Source organism: Coregonus clupeaformis, chromosome 6, assembly GCF_020615455.1.
Source record: "Coregonus clupeaformis isolate EN_2021a chromosome 6, ASM2061545v1, whole genome shotgun sequence".
Lineage (NCBI taxonomy): Eukaryota > Metazoa > Chordata > Actinopteri > Salmoniformes > Salmonidae > Coregonus > Coregonus clupeaformis.
The window spans coordinates 9,861,606-9,880,616 of NC_059197.1; the positions used below are offsets into that span (position 1 = coordinate 9,861,606).

Consider the following 19,011-nt stretch of genomic DNA (forward strand, 5'->3'; position numbering starts at 1 on the left):
CCCGAGGGGGAGTGAGAGGGACAGTGAAAATAAGACCGTAATGGTAGCAGGAGTGTGAGTCAAAATGCAAGCCAGTTGGCCGGATTCAAATCCATTCCGATTGAACCGGGGTCAGACACACTAACCGCTAGACCACACAGGCCCCTACCCTCCCATGTTGAGTGAAATATAGGCCAACCTGCGATGGAGAGGACGCCGTCAAAGCAGCTGTCCCTGTAGGGCAGCCTGAGGCAGTCACACAGCTGCACCTCGTGGCCCTGGCTCCAGGCAGAGTCCACCAGGGGGCGACACACGTCACAGCCCAGCTTAAACACACTGCCGTTGATGTGCAAGTACTTGCCATTGCCACAGCCTGTGGTAGGGATGAGGGCACACAATCAACAACAAACACCAGGTCCCAGTCCCGATTCTTCACCATTCTCCCAGTGTGCACTTGCTCACTTGCCATCATGGATTTCAAATAATTGGATTGGTGTAAACATTGTCTGGAGGGAGTTTCCAACATTGTTTAATCCATGTGCACCCTTTGGGAGAAGGGCGGAGAATTAGGATGCAGATGTAAACCCCAGGAGGACAATACAAAATGGCACCCTATTAACTTGCCTCATGAAATCAATCAACAGCAGGTAGAAAACCTTTGGCAGAGTATGTTATTGGCCTTTTTGTTCGTTTCAATTAAACTCAGGCCACCACAGATAGTCAGTGGTAGGACAGAGAGGCCAGTAATAAGATAGAGACACATACCCACTTAATGCATGTCCATCAGTAGTAGAACAGACACAGTACATACCCACTTAATGCATGTCCATCAGCAGTAGAACAGACACAGCACATACCCACTTAATGCATGTCCAGCAGCAGTAGAACAGACACAGTACATACCCACTTAATGCATGTCCAGCAGCAGTAGAACAGACACAGTACATACCCACTTAATGCATGTCCATCAGCAGTAGAACAGACACAGCACATACCCACTTAATGCATGTCCAGCAGCAGTAGAACAGACACAGTACATACCCACTTAATGCATGTCCAGCAGCAGTAGAACAGACACAGTACATACCCACTTAATGCATGTCCAGCAGCAGTAGAACAGACACAGTACATACCCACTTAATGCATGTCCAGCAGCAGTAGTAAAGACACAGTACATACCCACTTAATGCATGTCCAGCAGCAGTAGAACAGACACAGTACATACCCACTTAATGCATGTCCAGCAGCAGTAGAACAGACACAGTACATACCCACTTAATGCATGTCCAGCAGCAGTAGAACAGACACAGTACATACCCACTTAATGCATGTCCATCATCAGTAGAACAGACACAGTACATACCCACTTAATGCATGTCCATCAGTAGTAGAACAGACACAGTACATACCCACTTAACGCATGTCCATCAGTAGTAGAACAGACACAGCACATACCCACTTAATGCATGTCCAGCAGCAGTAGAACAGACACAGTACATACCCACTTAATGCATGTCCAGCAGCAGTAGAACAGACATAGTACATACCCACTTAATGCATGTCCATCAGCAGTAGAACAGACACAGTACATACCCACTTAATGCATGTCCAGCAGCAGTAGAACAGACACAGTACATACCCACTTAATGCATGTCCAGCAGCAGTAGAACAGACACAGTACATACCCACTTAATGCATGTCCATCAGCAGTAGAACAGAGACAGTACATACCCACTTAATGCATGTCCATCAGCAGTAGAACAGACACAGTACATACCCACTTAATGCATGTCCAGCAGCAGTAGAACAGACACAGTACATACCCACTTAACGCATGTCCATCAGTAGTAGAACAGACACAGTACATACCCACTTAATGCATGTCCAGCAGCAGTAGAACAGACACAGTACATACCCACTTAACGCATGTCCATCAGTAGTAGAACAGACACAGTACATACCCACTTAATGCATGTCCAGCAGCAGTAGAACAGACACAGTACATACCCACTTAATGCATGTCCAGCAGCAGTAGAACAGACACAGTACATACCCACTTAATGCATGTCCAGCAGCAGTAGAACAGACACAGTATATACCCACTTAATGCATGTCCAGCAGCAGTAGAACAGACACAGTACATACCCACTTAATGCATGTCCAGCAGCAGTAGAACAGACACAGTACATACCCACTTAATGCATGTCCAGCAGCAGTAGAACAGACACAGTACATACCCACTTAATGCATGTCCATCAGCAGTAGAACAGAGACAGTACATACCCACTTAACGCATGTCCATCAGTAGTAGAACAGACACAGTACATACCCACTTAATGCATGTCCAGCAGCAGTAGAACAGACACAGTACATACCCACGTCAGCGATGATACTTCCAGGCTCATGCTCCAGTAGGAACTGGCGCACCTTGGGCCAGGCCTTGTAGCGGCTGTCGTTAAAATAGGGAGCAATCTTCTCGTAGACGCTGTGCACATGCTCCCTCTCCAGCCGAGTGGCAGCCTCCTCCATCACGGTCATCCAGGCTCGCTCATAAACCAGCACAGCTACAGGGAAGACAATAACAACCCGTTGGATTTTCAAGGCAGAGGCTAGCGCACTATATAGTAAATAAGGTGGCATTTGGGACACAACCAGTGTTCTTATGGGATAAGTACAGGACAGGTAGTCCCTTGTCCCATTTCACCCCCAAACCCTGGCCTTTTAGTACAGGACAGGTAGTCCCTTGTCCCATTTCACCCCCAAACCCTGGCCTTTTAGTACAGGACAGGTAGTCCCTTGTCCCATTTCCGCCCCCAAACACAACCCTGGCCTTTTAGTTAAGGACAGGTAGTCCCTTGTCCCATTTCCACCCCCAAAATCTGCTGTTTTGTGAACAAAACACAACCCTGGCCTTTTAGTTCAGGACAGGTAGTCACTTGTCCCATTTCCACCCCCAAAATCTGCTGTTTTGTGAACAAAACACAACCCTGGCCTTTTAGTTCAGGACAGGTAGTCCCTTGTTCCATTTCAAAACATTTTCTGCCATTTCTTTCCTACAGAACACGACCCTTGCCTTTTAATGTCTCTACATGATTAACAAAATTATTCTTAAATCATTCAATATAATGATCGGTGTGAGAATTACAATATCAGTACGGATGTCAAACCCAGCATCATCACAGCAGATTTAGCATGATTGCTAGAGGTCAAGCAAGGCTAAAGGACAACCAAAAGAGAGGATCCTTATGTCATTAGGGACAGATCGAAATTTACAGAATGGTTACCTGGAGGAAAATGGGGGAGGGTCATGCTTTTTCAATTTCAGTCAAGTGGAGGGTTTAGCATTCAAAAAATATATAATCTAGTCCAGGGGAGGGTCATGTAATTTGTAATTGATGACATTTCTATATTACTCAGTGTTTTAGAATTAGATGTTTATTAGGCTATACAGTGGGGGAAAAAAGTATTTAGTCAGCCACCAATTGTGCAAGTTCTCCCACTTAAAAAGATGAGAGAGGCCTGTAATTTTCATCATAGGTACACGTCAACTATGACAGACAAATTGAGGAAAAAAAATCCAGAAAATCACATTGTAGGATTTTTTATGAATTTATTTGCAAATTATGGTGGAAAATAAGTATTTGGTCACCTACAAACAAGCAAGATTTCTGGCAGACCTGTAACTTCTTCTTTAAGAGGCTCCTCTGTACTCCACTCGTTACCTGTATTAATGGCACCTGTTTGAACTTGTTATCAGTATAAAAGACACCTGTCCACAACCTCAAACAGTCACACTCCAAACTCCACTATGGCCAAGACCAAAGAGCTGTCAAAGGACACCAGAAACAAAATTGTAGACCTGCACCAGGCTGGGAAGACTGAATCTGCAATAGGTAAGCAGCTTGGTTTAAAGAAATCAACTGTGGGAGCAATTATTAGGAAATGGAAGACATACAAGACCACTGATAATCTCCCTCGATCTGGGGCTCCACGCAAGATCTCACCCCGTGGGGTCAAAATGATCACAAGAACGGTGAGCAAAAATCCCAGAACCACACGGGGGGACCTAATGAATGACCTACAGAGAGCTGGGACCAAAGTAACAAAGCCTACCATCAGTAACACACTACGCCGCCAGGGACTCAAATCCTGCAGTGCCAGACGTGTCCCCCTGCTTAAGCCAGTACATGTCCAGGCCCGTCTGAAGTTTGCTAGAGTGCATTTGGATGATCCAGAAGAGGATTGGGAGAATGTCATATGGTCAGATGAAACCAAAATATAACTTTTTGGTAAAAACTCAACTCGTCGTGTTTGGAGGACAAAGAATGCTGAGTTGCATCCAAAGAACACCATACCTACTGTGAAGCATGGGGGTGGAAACATCATGCTTTGGGGCTGTTTTTCTGCAAAGGGACCAGGACGACTGATCCGTGTAAAGGAAAGAATGAATGGGGCCATGTATTGTGAGATTTTGAGTGAAAACCTCCTTCCATCAGCAAGGGCATTGAAGATGAAACGTGGCTGGGTCTTTCAGCATGACAATGATCCCAAACACACCGCCCGGGCAACGAAGGAGTGGCTTCGTAAGAAGCATTTCAAGGTCCTGGAGTGGCCTAGCCAGTCTCCAGATCTCAACCCCATAGAAAATCTTTGGAGGGAGTTGAAAGTCCGTGTTGCCCAGCGACAGCCCCCAAAACATCACTGCTCTAGAGGAGATCTGCATGGAGGAATGGGCCAAAATACCAGCAACAGTGTGTGAAAACCTTGTGAAGACTTACAGAAAACGTTTGACCTGTGTCATTGCCAACAAAGGGTATATAACAAAGTATTGAGAAACTTTTGTTATTGACCAAATACTTATTTTCCACCATAATTTGCAAATAAATTCATTAAAAATCCTACAATGTGATTTTCTGGATTTTTTTTCCTCATTTTGTCTGTCATAGTTGACGTGTACCTATGATGAAAATTACAGGCCTCTCTCATCTTTTTAAGTGGGAGAACTTGCACAATTGGTGGCTGACTAAATACTTTTTTCCCCCACTGTATATCGCTGTGTGCCTGATGCTGCCCCACATCTCTGATGCTCCACAATATTTACATTTACATTTACGTCATTTAGCAGACGCTCTTATCCAGAGCGACTTACAATATCAAATGCGCCTGTAGGCTATTTAGTGTGGTCTCAAGCAAATGATCCATAGCCTATAGGCTATGAAGTACATGCTTGGAGAAGCACGGACAAAGTTATATTTCTAAGATAGCTGTTGGGAAGGTGTAAATAAAACTAGGTTGCATTACACACCGCAATAGATATTCCAACCCTGAGCCCCGGCCTGCTCTGCTCTTGCTGATCAAAAAACGTTTTGTGTGCTGCTTAACCAATGGTTGTGCTGTGTAGGGCTACAGTGGCAGTTCAGGAGGAGAGTCAAAGGTTTCTTCTGAAAATACATTTTGATTAGGCCTAGTCCAAAAAAATGCACTCTTGCAACTTTTGAATCTCAAGAGTTACCCGTTCACAGGATTGGTTTAGGCAACTCAGGTGTCTATACTTCAACAGCAAAGTTAGATAAGACGGAAGATTATGAAGTAGGGCCTTGTAAACAAAAAGGGAGTAATGTAGAGATCTATGGGTCTTTGGCGAAGTCCAGCCAACCTTTTGATACAGGATGCAGTGATGAGTATCCAAACTGTCACCTGTATCAAAACAAAGGGCACTATAGTAGATGGCATCCAGAAGTTTAAGAGTAGTAGCAGCTGCACTTTGATAAGTAATATCACCATAATCAAGAACTCATAAAAAGGTTGACTGAATAATCTGCTTCCCACTGCTTAGAGAAAGGCACAATCTTTCTGTAGAAAAAGCCAACTTTAAATCTTAGCTTCTTAACCTGCTCATCTATATGTTTTTTAAACGTCAAATCCATATCAATCCAAATTAGTTTTAATAGTGTGATTTCTGCAAATGGCGGACTGAAGACAGCGGTGCAGAATGCCTCAAGATAAAAACGTAATATTCAATATCAGTAAGTTTGACTAAATATTAGCACTTCACTCCACAAACTCGTGGGCAATAACCTTCAATCTGGATAACACCACAAAACAAATAAGGCTAGAGAAATGTACCGACCAATATCACCAATACAATCAACACCAAAACATGTCGGAGAGTAAGCATGGAGAACAAATCCCCAAAAGAAAACGAGATTCCGACGGACACGAACGATTTACGCTTTTCACCACCGGGAATGGTAAGTGTAGAAAGCGACTTGCTAAACTCGATAAATGATAAATTGGGCATACTTGAACTAGTCAGTAAAGATATAAAGGAGATGATGGCGCGCCTCGAGATGAGTGAGGAAAAAGCTGCCATAATGGAGAAAGAAACAAGCTAAAAAGGTAGACAACACTACTGAAACGGATGTTAAAGAACTTTAAAAGGATAACTTGTTTCTGAGAGAAGCCTTACTTGAAATACAGACTAGATCAATGATCAGACTAGATCTGGTACTTACCGGTATTAAAGAAAATTAAACTGAAGATCCTGAGAGTGTGGTGAATAAATTCCTTCTTAAAGTGCTACAGATCCCAGGTGATACTGTCGACAAAATCAAACTTTTGATTTGTTTAACACTTTTTTGGCTACTACATGAATCCATATGTGTTATTTCATAGTTTTGATTTCTTCACTATTATTCTACAATGTAAAAAAATAAAAAGAAAGAAAGAAAAACCCTTGAATGAGTAGGTGTTCTAAAACCTTTGACCGGTAGAGTCTGTGTGTGTATGTGTGTATGTGTGTACTGTGCCTTGCAAAAGTATTCATCCCCCTTCGAGTTTTTCCTATTTTGTTGCATTACAACCTGTAATTTAAATTGATTTTTATTTGAATTTCATGTAATGGACATACACAAAATAGTCAAAATTGGTGAAGTGAAATGAAAAAAAGAACTTGTTTTAATGGACATACACAAAATAGTCCAAAGTGGTGCGTGCATATGTATTCACCCCCTTTGCTATGAAGCCCCTAAATAAGATCTGGTGCTTATGCACGCTCAAGTTCGCAGTTTTTTTGTCTTATTTTTTGTTTGTTTCACAAGAAAAAAAAATTTTCATCTTCAAAGTGCTAGGCATGTTGTGTAAATCAAATGATTAAAAATAAAATAAAAAATCCAGGTTGTAAGGCAACAAAATAGGAAAAATGCCAAGGGGGGTGAATACTTTCGCAAGCCACTGTATGTATGTATGTATGTATATGTACACACACACGGTCCAACTTTTTAGAACACCTACTAATTCAAGGGTTTTTCTTTATTTTTACTATTTTCTACATTGTAGAATATAGTGAAGACATCAAAACTATGAAATAACACATATGGAATTATGTCGTAACCAAAAAAGTGTTAAACGAATCAAAATATATTTTATATTTGAGATTCTTCAAATAGCCACCCTTTGCCAATCAGTTGTGTTGTGACAAGGTAGGGGGGTGTATACAGAAGATAGCCCTATTTGGTAAAAGACCAAGTCCATATTATGGCAAGAACAGCTCAAATAAGCAAAGAGAAACGACAGTCCATCATTACTTTAAGACATGAAGGTCAGTCAATACGGAACATTAAGAACTTTGAAAGTTTCTTCAAGTGCAGTCGCAAAAACCATCAAGCGCTATGATGAAACTGGCTCTCATGAGGACCGCCACAGGAATGAAGACCCAAAGTTACCTCTGCTGCAGAGGATAAGTTCATTAGAGTTACCAGCCTCAGAAATTGCAGCCCAAATAAATGCTTCAGTGTTCAAGTAACAGATATCTCAACATCAACTGTTCAGAGGAGAATGTGTGAATCAGGCCATGGTCGAATTGCTGCAAAGAAACCACTACTAAAGGACACCAATAAGAAGAAGAGACTTGCTTGGGCCAAGAAACATGAGCAATGGACATTAGACTGGTGGAAATCTGTCCTTTGGTATGGAGTCCAATTTGGAGATGTTTGGTTCCAACCGCCGTGTCTTTGTGAGGCGGTGTGGGTGAATGTATGATCTCCGCATGTGTATTTCCCACCGTAAAGCATGGAGGAGGAGATGTTATGGGGGTGCTTTGCTGGTGACACTATCTGTGATTTATTTAGAATTCAAGGCACATTTAACCAGAATGGCTACCACAGCATTCTGTAGCGATACGCCATGCCATCTGGTTTGGGCTTAGTGGGACTATAATTTGTTTTACAACAGGACAATGACCCAACACACCTCCAGGCTGTGTAAGGGCTATTTTACCAAGAAGGAGAGTGATGGAGTGCTGCATCAGATGACCTGGCCTCCACAATCCCCTGATCTCAACCAAATTGTGATGGTTTGGGATGTGTCGGACCGCAGAGTGAAGGAAAAGCAGCCAACAAGTGCTCAGCATATGTGAGAACTCCTTCAAGACTGTTGGAAAAGTATTCCAGGTGAAACTGGTTGAGAGAATGCCAAGAGTGTGCAAAGCTGTCATCAAGGCAAAGGGTGGCTATTTGAAGAATCACAAATATAAAACATATTTTGATTTGTTGAGCACCTTTTTGGTTACTACATGATTCCATATATGTTATATCATAGTTTTGATGTCTTCACTATTATTCTACAATGTAGAAAATAGTAAAAATAAGAAAAACCCTTGAATGAGTAGGTGTACTAAAACTTCTGACCGGTAGTGTATATATATTTTAAATAACTGTATACAATACAATCAAGGTGAGGGCGTTGGAAATGCTTTGAGCAGTTAATCTGCTTCTGTTCTGTGGGTGGCACTGTGTGCTCTTTTTAAAGGGTTGATGATATTAATTAACAATATATCATTTTTATCAGAATTTGCAAAATTGTCCAAAACAGATATGCAAGGTAGATGGATTATTTTAAATATGTTATTGGACCATAAAACAGATTTGTCTCATTAATCTATACGTTCCAAATAATGATGATCCAAGCTTCTTTGAAAATATATATAATAATTTATCAAGCCTACAAGCAATACAATACTATTATGGTGGGAGATTATAATACGGTTTTAAATACCTCAATGGACCGTAAAGGAAATCACACAGCAAACTATCACCCCTATGCACTTAAGAAAATCACAAATATCATGGATATATTGGAACTAGTGGATATATGGAGGCTTAAATATCCTGACTTAGTGAGATATACAGTGCATTTGGAAAGAATTCAGACCCCTTGACTTCTTCCACATTTTGTTACGTTACAGCCTTATTCTAAAATGGATGAAATAAAAAAAACATCCTCATCAATCTACACACACAACACCCCATAATGACAAAGCAAAAACAGGTTTAGATATTTTCGCAAATTTATTAAAATTAAAACACTGTATTTACATAAGGAGTCTGACCCCTTGAGATGTCTGCAGCATTGAAGGTCCCCAAGAACACAGTGGTCTCCATCATTCTTAAAAATGGAAGAAGTTTGGAACCACCAAGACTTTTCCTAGAGCTGGCCGTCCGGCCAAACTGAGCAAACGGGGGAGAAGGGCCTTGGTCAGGGAGGTGACCAAGAATCCAATGGTCACTGACAGAGCTCTAGAGTTCCTCTGTGGAAATGGGAGAACCTTCCAGAATGACAACCATCTCTACAGCACTCCATCAATCAGGTGGAGTGGCCAGACAGAAGCCACTCCTCAATAAAAGGTACATGACAGCCCGCTTGGAGAATGCCAAAAGGCAACGCAGGAGTGGCTTCAGGACAAGTCTCTGAATGTCCTTGAGTGGCCCAGCCAGAGCCCGAACTTGAACCCGATCTAACATCTCTGGAGAGACCTGAAAATAGCTGTGCAGCGACGCTCCCCATCTAACCTGGGCTGGGCTACAGGACAATAGGCAAGCAGCTTGGTGAGAAGGCAACAACTGTCGGCGCAATGGGTATTATGTAAGCAGCTGTAAGATGTAAAGCTCCCGCCCGGCGCTCAACCTCTGAATGACAATAGAGACTAAAATTAGATCACAGGAAACACATTACAAAAAGATCAGCTCCAAAATGAATAACAAATGCAGCGACTTCTGTGTTTGGGAGAAACTGTGTTCTTCTTTCTTTTCTCTTTGGTAGTCAAGAGAATTTTAACAGTACTTCATGTTATGTTGCCCTCTCCCACTTGTTGCAATTCAATAATACAGGCAACAGGATTTTATATATAATGAAAATACACTCAAACACAAATTGTATAGTAATTAAGAACAAATGAGGTGACTCCAACTTTCCTGATAAGGCAATTTGAGAGAGTGATCTTGTGTAGCCCTATGGGTTGATTGATTGAACGACAGAGGGATTTTAGAACATAATGGTTGTAATTGAATTGACAAGATTCAACTGAACTGAAGGAAATAGGATACACATGCATGTCATAAGAAGATGCATTTCTGTAGCTATTAACACAACATGTGTGATATGGCTGTTCCAGGTCAGTGCTCTGATCAATTTCCCACATTTATTTTCCATTGAATGAATCTGCCATACAGAGACTGTTCAATGGGATTCTATGCAGTGTCAACTGTGGCCTGTGGTGGTCTAGCAGTTAGTGCCACCACCCCTAGTGTACACATGTAGTCTGCCGTGTTAGTGTGGGTAGCCTTCCAATCCTTCCCACTGCCTATTTGAGACAATGTCTTTTCCTGTCTTTCATGTAAACAATGAGCTGTAATCAACAGAGGTTTACTTCTAGGCCAGCGAGCCAACTGCATCACCATCCCCATCATCAACCCTACATCATCCAACTCTAGTAGGTCGCCACTACCAGCAGAAGCAGTATTCACCATGGGCACTAAGCAGACACACTCCGTTGTGAAGGAACCCTCTGAAGCTGGCTAGACCCTTCATCGCTGCCCTTTTCCCCCCTCTATCTGTAGGCCTATACCGTAATTCCACATTTAGCAGTGAATGTGCACAAGATTAAATAAACATTCAACCCCAACTCTCAGTACATACAGTTCCAAATATGATATGATATTCCTCTCAGAATCAAGGGTTTCATTATTTGAACAATAGAGAATGATAGAGGCCTCTAGTGACCAAAAGGCTATTTGAGCATGGGCAGTGTCATTGAGGGCTTCCGCCATGCTTCCACCATTTTAAAGTTGCCAAAATAGGTAACTGGGTGTGGATTCCTATGGGTTGTAACCTCAATGGCGCTGCCCAAGCTGTCACAGATGCTATAAGACTCCCGAGTGGCGCAGTGGTCTAAGGCACTGCATCGCAGTGCTAGCTGTGCCACTAGAGATCCTGGTTCGAGTCCAGGCTCTGTCGCAGCCGGCCGCGACCGGGAGACCCATGGGCGGCGCACAATTGGTCCAGCGTCATCCAAGGTAGGGGAGGGTTTGGCCGGCAGCGATGCGGGTTCGTTTCCCACGGGGAGCCAGTATGAAAAAAAACATGTATGCATTCACTAACTCTAAGTCGTTCTGGATAAGAGCGTCTGCTAAATGACTAAAATGTATAATGGTACAGATATAAAGATGAGCCCTCCATCAATCTCTATGATTTGAACAGACAGCCTACTGACCTTTAAATCTCAGCAGTTGCTAAAGGCTTTCTGCTGTGCGATGCGAGTCAGGTAGGCTAATGACGATACAAGGCCATTCACTGCCAGGTAGTGTTAATTTCCTGCAGAGTAGCGATTAAAGAGTTACAGCCGGAGCGGGGCTTGAGCCAGCAATCCTGCAGTTATAGGGAACATGCACAACATCTACCACCTGTGCTATAAGGGCTGGTTTCCTGGACACAGATTAAACCTAGTTCTGGACTAAAAGCTATGTCAATGGATATTCTCCATTGAGCATGCTTTTTAGTCCAGGACTAGATTTAATCTGTATCCAGGAAACCAACCCTAAATGTTCAGACCTTTTGGTAGAGGCTACACACTCACATTAGAGAGGCTACACAAATCCCTGGAAGCGGGAGAGCACAATACTAAGTCTCATGAACCACAACAGAACCGGTTTTTCAGTGAAGCATGCCACTTAGATACAGACAGTTGGTGACTCATTACTCAACAGTTGACCGTGGTCCCTAGAGTGCCATAGGGCAATTGCAAAGTTAAACAAACCATACAACTCTATGCAGGACAACTTTTAACAATTTTCACTGAACATTTTACAAAAATACATTTACTTGAACAGTGCAGATACAAAGTTTGGTAACAGAATGATGGTTTGTGCCATTATTTTCTTACCAAAATTTGCATCTGAGCAGAAAAATCTGAGTCTCAGTGTCACTGTTACCGTGGAATTTCCCCATACAGTACTTACAGACTGATTTTATTACTTATATTAGGCTGATAATGCTATAAAAAGGGCCTCAGGGGCCAGAATAGATATTATGCCGTTAGATCAGGGTTGATTACATTGACATACCCTACGAAAATATGCTTAATTCTTTTCCAAATGCCTAACCCCGTCAGAAATTTGTAAAAATGAAATAATAAATAAAACATTTAAATAGTGCTTTAACACAATAACGTATTAAGCCTAATATCTATTCTAGACAATACACATGCTCCAATACTTTGACCGGAAAGTTATACCACAAGGCACATAAGTAATTGTTGTCCTTTTTTAGACTAATAAAGGGGGAAACTTCCCTTTCTCAATAATAACGCATACATTAGTACAGTGGTACTAATCGATCATAACTCTCAGTTCCATTACACATTTGAGTCATTGCACTAAGGCGTCTTCTGTACGGGGCAGTTTTGTTAAGAGCCTTGATGCTCAGTCTTAACATTGATACGCATCGCTTGCGGTAAGGTTTTGGAAGCATAAGAACCTTATTTTTCAGATCAGCGAAAATAATCATAATTGTGATACACACCTTTATAGGATTAGTGTTCCCACAAGGCCATTTCTCCATGTTACAGCGCGTTTCCAGAAGACAGAGGGACCACCTCTGCTAATCAGCACGCGCTGAACACGCTCTGAACAGCTGTGTGTAATGGAACAATGCCGCCAGACACGTGTTGTCACTGAGAAATACTGTGATAAAGCCGGTTAAAACAGTGTACACAGTAAGTGCATATTTAGCATTTGTGAAATTATTTTCATGTAATATGAAAGTAAAGGGATTTATGTTTCTAGAACCATATCGCAATTGATAATTTGTTCACGTTTAGATGGAGTGTTTTGGCTGCCAGAGCCAGTCTACCTCTGAACATAACATACGGTCCTTGGACCTTAAATTAAAGACACATAAGAGTACATCTTGGCTAAGTGGTTCCTAACCTTTTTTGGTTACTGTACCACTGTTGGGTAACTGAATTTTGTTCTGTAACCCCTCAAGTGCATTTTACCAGTAGGCCTATGGTTTTATGAGACTTCTCAATTAACATCTGTGGCTGGGCCAAGTACCCCCAAGGGTCCTAGTACCCCTGGTTGGGAACCACTGCATTCGTACATATACCCTAGCTAGCCTAAAGAAACAGCTCTACTGAAAACCTATAACCACAAATTCAACAGAGAACGATTCTTCGCGTAGCATACTCCCTTAAATGTGTATCCCGTTCAATCGGCAACATTGTAACAACTTAACATGCATCATAATTACCGTATATACTTCTGCCGGCCAATTTTTCGTTTCGGCTACATGTCAGTAACAACAGCAAGATGTACAAATAGGTAGGCTACGTTGATAAACGCTGAGTGAAACCGGCGTTCTGATTCTGTCCCGTTTTCACTAGATGGGATACAGTTAGTCAGAATTGACTTTCTGTAGCTGGTTAGGATAATTTACGCCGCAGGTTAAGCGAAAGAAGATAGCAGGTTAGGACAAGGGTTCTGGTTAGCTAAAACGCAAACTACACCGGCGGCGTCTAATCCACGGTTGCCATTGGTTAACTGTCTCACATGACCAACACACAATAAACACACATACAGGGACGAAAGTCTACACCCCTTGAATTTTTTTCACATTTTCTTGCGTTACAAAATGGGATTGAAATAGATTTAATTGTAATTTCTTGTCATTGATCTACACAAAATACTCCATAATGTCAGAGTGAAAATAAAATCATACACATTTTTACAAATTAATATATAATATTCTGTGAACATGGCAACAATGTTCTGTGTATGTTTGGTGGGATGTTGATGGAATATTCTCCTAACTCTCAGAACTGGACACATGAATGTTCTTACAACATTCCCATGGAACATGTCTAAATCATTAATATTTATGTTCTGAGAACATGGCAAACATGTTCTGTGTATTGTTGGTGGGACGTTGATGGAATATTCTCAGAACACACAGAAAACTGGACACATGAATGTTCTTGCAACGTTCCCATGAAACTTGTCCAGAACATTAATATCTTAAATTCTGATAACAATGTAACCACGTTCTGGGTAAGTTCTAATTGACATTAAGGGGATGGTCTCTCTTGGAAACATTCCTTGCACATCACGGGAACATTCCTATGAAAACGATAGTTAATGACCTAATGAGACTCATAAATGAATGTTCTCTAAAGTTGTGGGAACATTTGTTAACTGGGCACTCACCTATAGTCCTGTCAGACAAAACTGTTCAAAGGAGCATGGTGCATGCTCTCGCTCTCTCTCAAATGCACACTGATCGGCATGCACAATCATCACAGTACTACAGGGCCAAAATACCAGCAACAGTGTGTGAAAACCTTGTGAAGACTTACAGAAAACGTTTGACCTGTGTCATTGCCAACAAAGGGTATATAACAAAGTATTGAGAAACTTTTGTTATTGACCAAATACTTATTTTCCACCATAATTTGCAAATAAATTCATAAAAAATCCTACAATGTGATTTTCTGGATTTTTTTTCCTCATTTTGTCTGTCATAGTTGACGTGTACCTATGATGAAAATTACAGGCCTCATCTTTTTAAGTGGGAGAACTTGCACAATTGGTGGCTGACTAAATACTTTTTTCCCCCACTGTACCTGGCTGGTTAAGGAGACTCCATTAAGATGTCCCAGAATTTGAGCTATGCACAGTCTGGGGTGTTAGTTTTATATTCAAGAAGGCAAGATATATCTGCAGCAACTGGGGCAGTGATTACATGTTGTGTCCCTTGTAAATTGCACCCTATATACACTGAGTATACCAAACATTTGGAACACATTTACATTTTAGTCATTTAGCAGACGCTCTTATCCAGAGCGACTTACAGTTAGTGAGTGCATACATTTTCATACTGGCCCCCCGTGAGAACACCTTCTTAATATTGAGTTGCACACCCGTCCCCTCCCCTCCCCCCTCTCTTTTGCCCTCAGAACAGCCTCAATTCGTCAGGGCATGGACTTTAGAAGGTGTCGAAAGCGTTCCACAGGGATGCTGACCCATTTTTACTCCAATGCTTCCCACAGTTGTGTCAAGTTGGCTGAATGTCCTTTGGGTGGTGGACTATTCTTGACACACACGGGAAACTGTTGAGCGTGAAAAACCCAGCAGCGTTGCAGTTCTTTACACAAACCGGTGAGTCTGGCACCTACTACCATACCCAGTTCAAAAAGACTTACGTTTTTTGTCTTCACCCTCTGAATGGCACACACACAATCCAAATACAGTGGGGAAAAAAAGTATTTAGTCAGCCACCAATTGTGCAAGTTCTCCCACTTAAAAAGATGAGAGAGGCCTGTAATTTTCATCATAGGTACACGTCAACTATGACAGACAAAATGAGAAAAATTTATCCAGAAAATCACATTATAGGATTTTTAATAAATTTATTTGCAAATTATGGTGGAAAATAAGTATTTGGTCACCTACAAACAAGCAAGATTTCTGGCTCTCAGAGACCTGTAACTGCTTCTTTAAGAGGCTCCTCTGTCCTCCACTCGTTACCTGTATTAATGACACCTGTTTGAACTTGTTATCAGTATAAAAGACACCTGTCCACAACCTCAAACAGTCACACTCCAAACTCCACTATGGCCAAGACCAAAGAGCTGTCAAAGGACACCAGAAACAAAATTGTAGACCTGCACCAGGCTGGGAAGACTGAATCTGCAATAGGTAAGCAGCTTGGTTTGAAGAAATCAACTGTGGGAGCAATTATTAGGAAATGGAAGACATACAAGACCACTGATAATCTCCCTCGATCTGGGGCTCCACGCAAGATCTCACCCCGTGGGGGTCAAAATGATCACAAGAACGGTGAGCAAAAATCCCAGAACCACACGGGGGGACCTAGTGAATGACCTGCAGAGAGCTGGGACCAAAGTAACAAAGCCTACCATCAGTAACACACTACGCCGCCAGGGACTCAAATCCTGCAGTGACAGACGTGTCCCCCTGCTTAAGCCAGTACATGTCCAGGCCCGTCTGAAGTTTGCTAGAGTGCATTTGGATGATCCAGAAGAGGATTGGGAGAATGTCATATGGTCAGATGAAATCAAAATATAACTTTTTGGTAAAAACTCAACTCGTCGTGTTTGGAGGACAAAGAATGCTGAGTTGCATCCAAAGAACACCATACCTACTGTGAAGCATGGGGGTGGAAATATCATGCTTTGGGGCTGTTTTACTGCAAAGGGACCAGGACGACTGATCCGTGTAAAGGAAAGAATGAATGGGGCCATGTATCGTGAGATTTTGAGTGAAAACCTCCTTCCATCAGCAAGGGCATTGAAGATGAAACGTGGCTGGGTCTTTCAGCATGACAATGATCCCAAACACACCGCCCGGGCAACGAAGGATTGGCTTCGTAAGAAGCATTTCAAGGTCCTGGAGTGGCCTAGCCAGTCTCCAGATCTCAACCCCATAGAAAATCTTTGGAGGGAGTTGAAAGTCCGTGTTGCCCTAGCGACAGCCCCAAAACATCACTGCTCTAGAGGAGACCTGCATGGAGGAATGGGCCAAAATACCAGCAACAGTGTGTGAAAACCTTGTGAAGACTTACAGAAAACGTTTGACCTGTGTCATTGCCAACAAAGGGTATATAACAAAGTATTGAGAAACTTTTGTTATTGACCAAATACTTATTTTCCACCATAATTTGCAAATAAATTCATTAAAAATCCTACAATGTGATTTTCTTGATTTTTTTTCCTCATTTTGTTTGTCATAGTTGACGTGTACCTATGATGAAAATCACAGGCCTCTCTCATCTTTTTAAGTGGGAGAACTTGCACAATTGGTGGCTGACTAAATACTTTTTTTCCCCACTGTATCAATCATCTCAAGGCTTAAAAATCCTTCTTTAACCTGTCGGCTCCCCTTCATCTACACTGATTGAAGTGGATTTAACAGGTAACATCAATAAGGGATCATAGCTTTCACCTGGATTCACCTGGCCAGTCTATGTCATGGAAAGAGTTCTTAATATTTTGTATACTCAGTGCACTACTTTTGACAGAGACCTGGCAGTGTGGTGCCAAGACAACCACCTCTCCCTCAACGTTAGCAAGACAAAGGAGCTGATCGTGGGCTACAAGAAATGGAGGGGCGAGCACACCCCCATCCACATCGATGGGGCTGTAGTGGAGCGGGTCGAGAGCTTCAAGTTCCTCGTTTCCACATCACTAAGGAATTAACTTCGTCCACACACACACTTGTGAAGAGGGCACGACAGCGCCACCCAAGCCATAGACTGTTCTCTCTGCTACCGCAAGGCAAGTGGTACCAGTGCACCAAGTCTGTGAACCAACAGGACACTGAACAGTTTCTACCCCCAAGCCATAAGACTGCTAAATAGCTAATGAAATAGCTACCCGGACTACTTGCATTGACCCTTTTTTGCACTAACTCTCTTGCACTGACTCTATGCACACACACTGGATTCTACTCACACACTCACACTGACACCCCCACACACACATAACATGCATACGGACACCACACACACTCACCACATACGCTGCTGCTACAGTCTTATCTATCCTGTACTGATATGTACTGTACATAGCTACCTCAATTACCTCATACCCCTGCACATCGACTTGGTACTGGTACTCCCTGTATATACAGTTGAAGTCGGAAGTTTACATACACCGTAGCCAAATACATTTAAACTCAGTTTTTCACAATTCCTGACATTTAATCCTAGTAAAAATTCCCTGTCTCAGGTCAGTTAGGATCACCACTTTATTTTAAGAATTTGAAATGTGAGAATAATTGTAGAGAGTGATTTATTTAAGCTTTTATTTCTTTCATCGGGTAACCTTCCACAAGCTTCCCACAATAAGTTGGGTGAATTTTGGCCCATTCCTCCCGACAGAGCTGGTGTAACTGAGTCAGGTTTGTAGGCCTCCTTGCTCGCACACGCTTTTTCAGTTTTGCCCACAAATTTGGAAGTATGCTTGGGGTCATTGTCCATTTGGAAGACCCATTTGCGACCAAGCTTTAACTTCCTGACTGATGTCTTGAGATGTTGCTTCAATATATCCACATAATTTTCCTTCCTCATGATGCCATCTATTTTGTGAAGTGCACCAGTCCCTCCTGCAGCAAAGCAAACCCCCACAGCATGATGCTGCCACCCCCGTGCTTCACGGTTGGGATGGTGTTCTTCGGCTTGCAAGCATCCCCCTTTTCCCTCCAAACACAACAATGGTCATTATGGCCAAACAGTTCTATTTTTGTTTAATCAGACCAAAGGACATTTCTCCAAAAAGTACGATCTTTGTCCCCATGTGCAGTTGCAAACCGTAGTCTGGCTTTTTTATGGCGGTTTTGGAGTAGTGGCTTCTTCCTTGCTGAGCGGCCTTTCAGGTTATGTCGATATAGGACTCATTTTACTGTGGATATAGATACTTTTGTACCTGTTTCCTCCAGCATCTTCACAAGGTCCTTTGCTGCTGTTCTGGGATTGATTTGCACTTTTCGCACCAAAGTACGTTCATCTCTAGGAGACAGAACACGTCTCCTTCCTGAGCGGTATGACGGCTGCGTGGTCCCATGGTGTTTATACTTATGAACGTGGTACCTTCAGGCATTTGGAAAGGATGAACCAGACTTGTGGAGGTCTACAATTATTTTTCTGAGGTCTTGGCTGATTTCTTTTGATTTTCCCATGATG

The 19,011-nt window shown here is 42.2% G+C and overlaps 1 protein-coding gene across 4 annotated transcripts in view; it reads right to left on the reverse strand.

Moving 5' to 3' along the window:
- The window catches only part of LOC121567289 (probable tRNA methyltransferase 9B), a 36,591-nt gene that overhangs the window by 8,236 nt on the left and 9,344 nt on the right, over positions 1–19,011 (reverse strand). The window contains exons 1-3 of one of the 4 annotated variants that reach the window (XM_041877206.2): positions 13,564–13,818; positions 2,355–2,543; positions 179–352 (exon numbers count right to left, since the gene is read on the reverse strand). In XM_041877206.2, coding sequence (XP_041733140.2) covers positions 179–352; positions 2,355–2,517 — 337 coding nt within the window. In that variant the 5' untranslated portion in view covers positions 2,518–2,543; positions 13,564–13,818. Of the gene's footprint in view, positions 1–178; positions 353–2,354; positions 2,544–12,834; positions 12,919–13,563; positions 13,819–19,011 lie in introns of those variants that run through there. The other 3 variants (XM_041877208.2, XM_041877207.2, XM_041877209.2) reach the window with 3 other exon arrangements.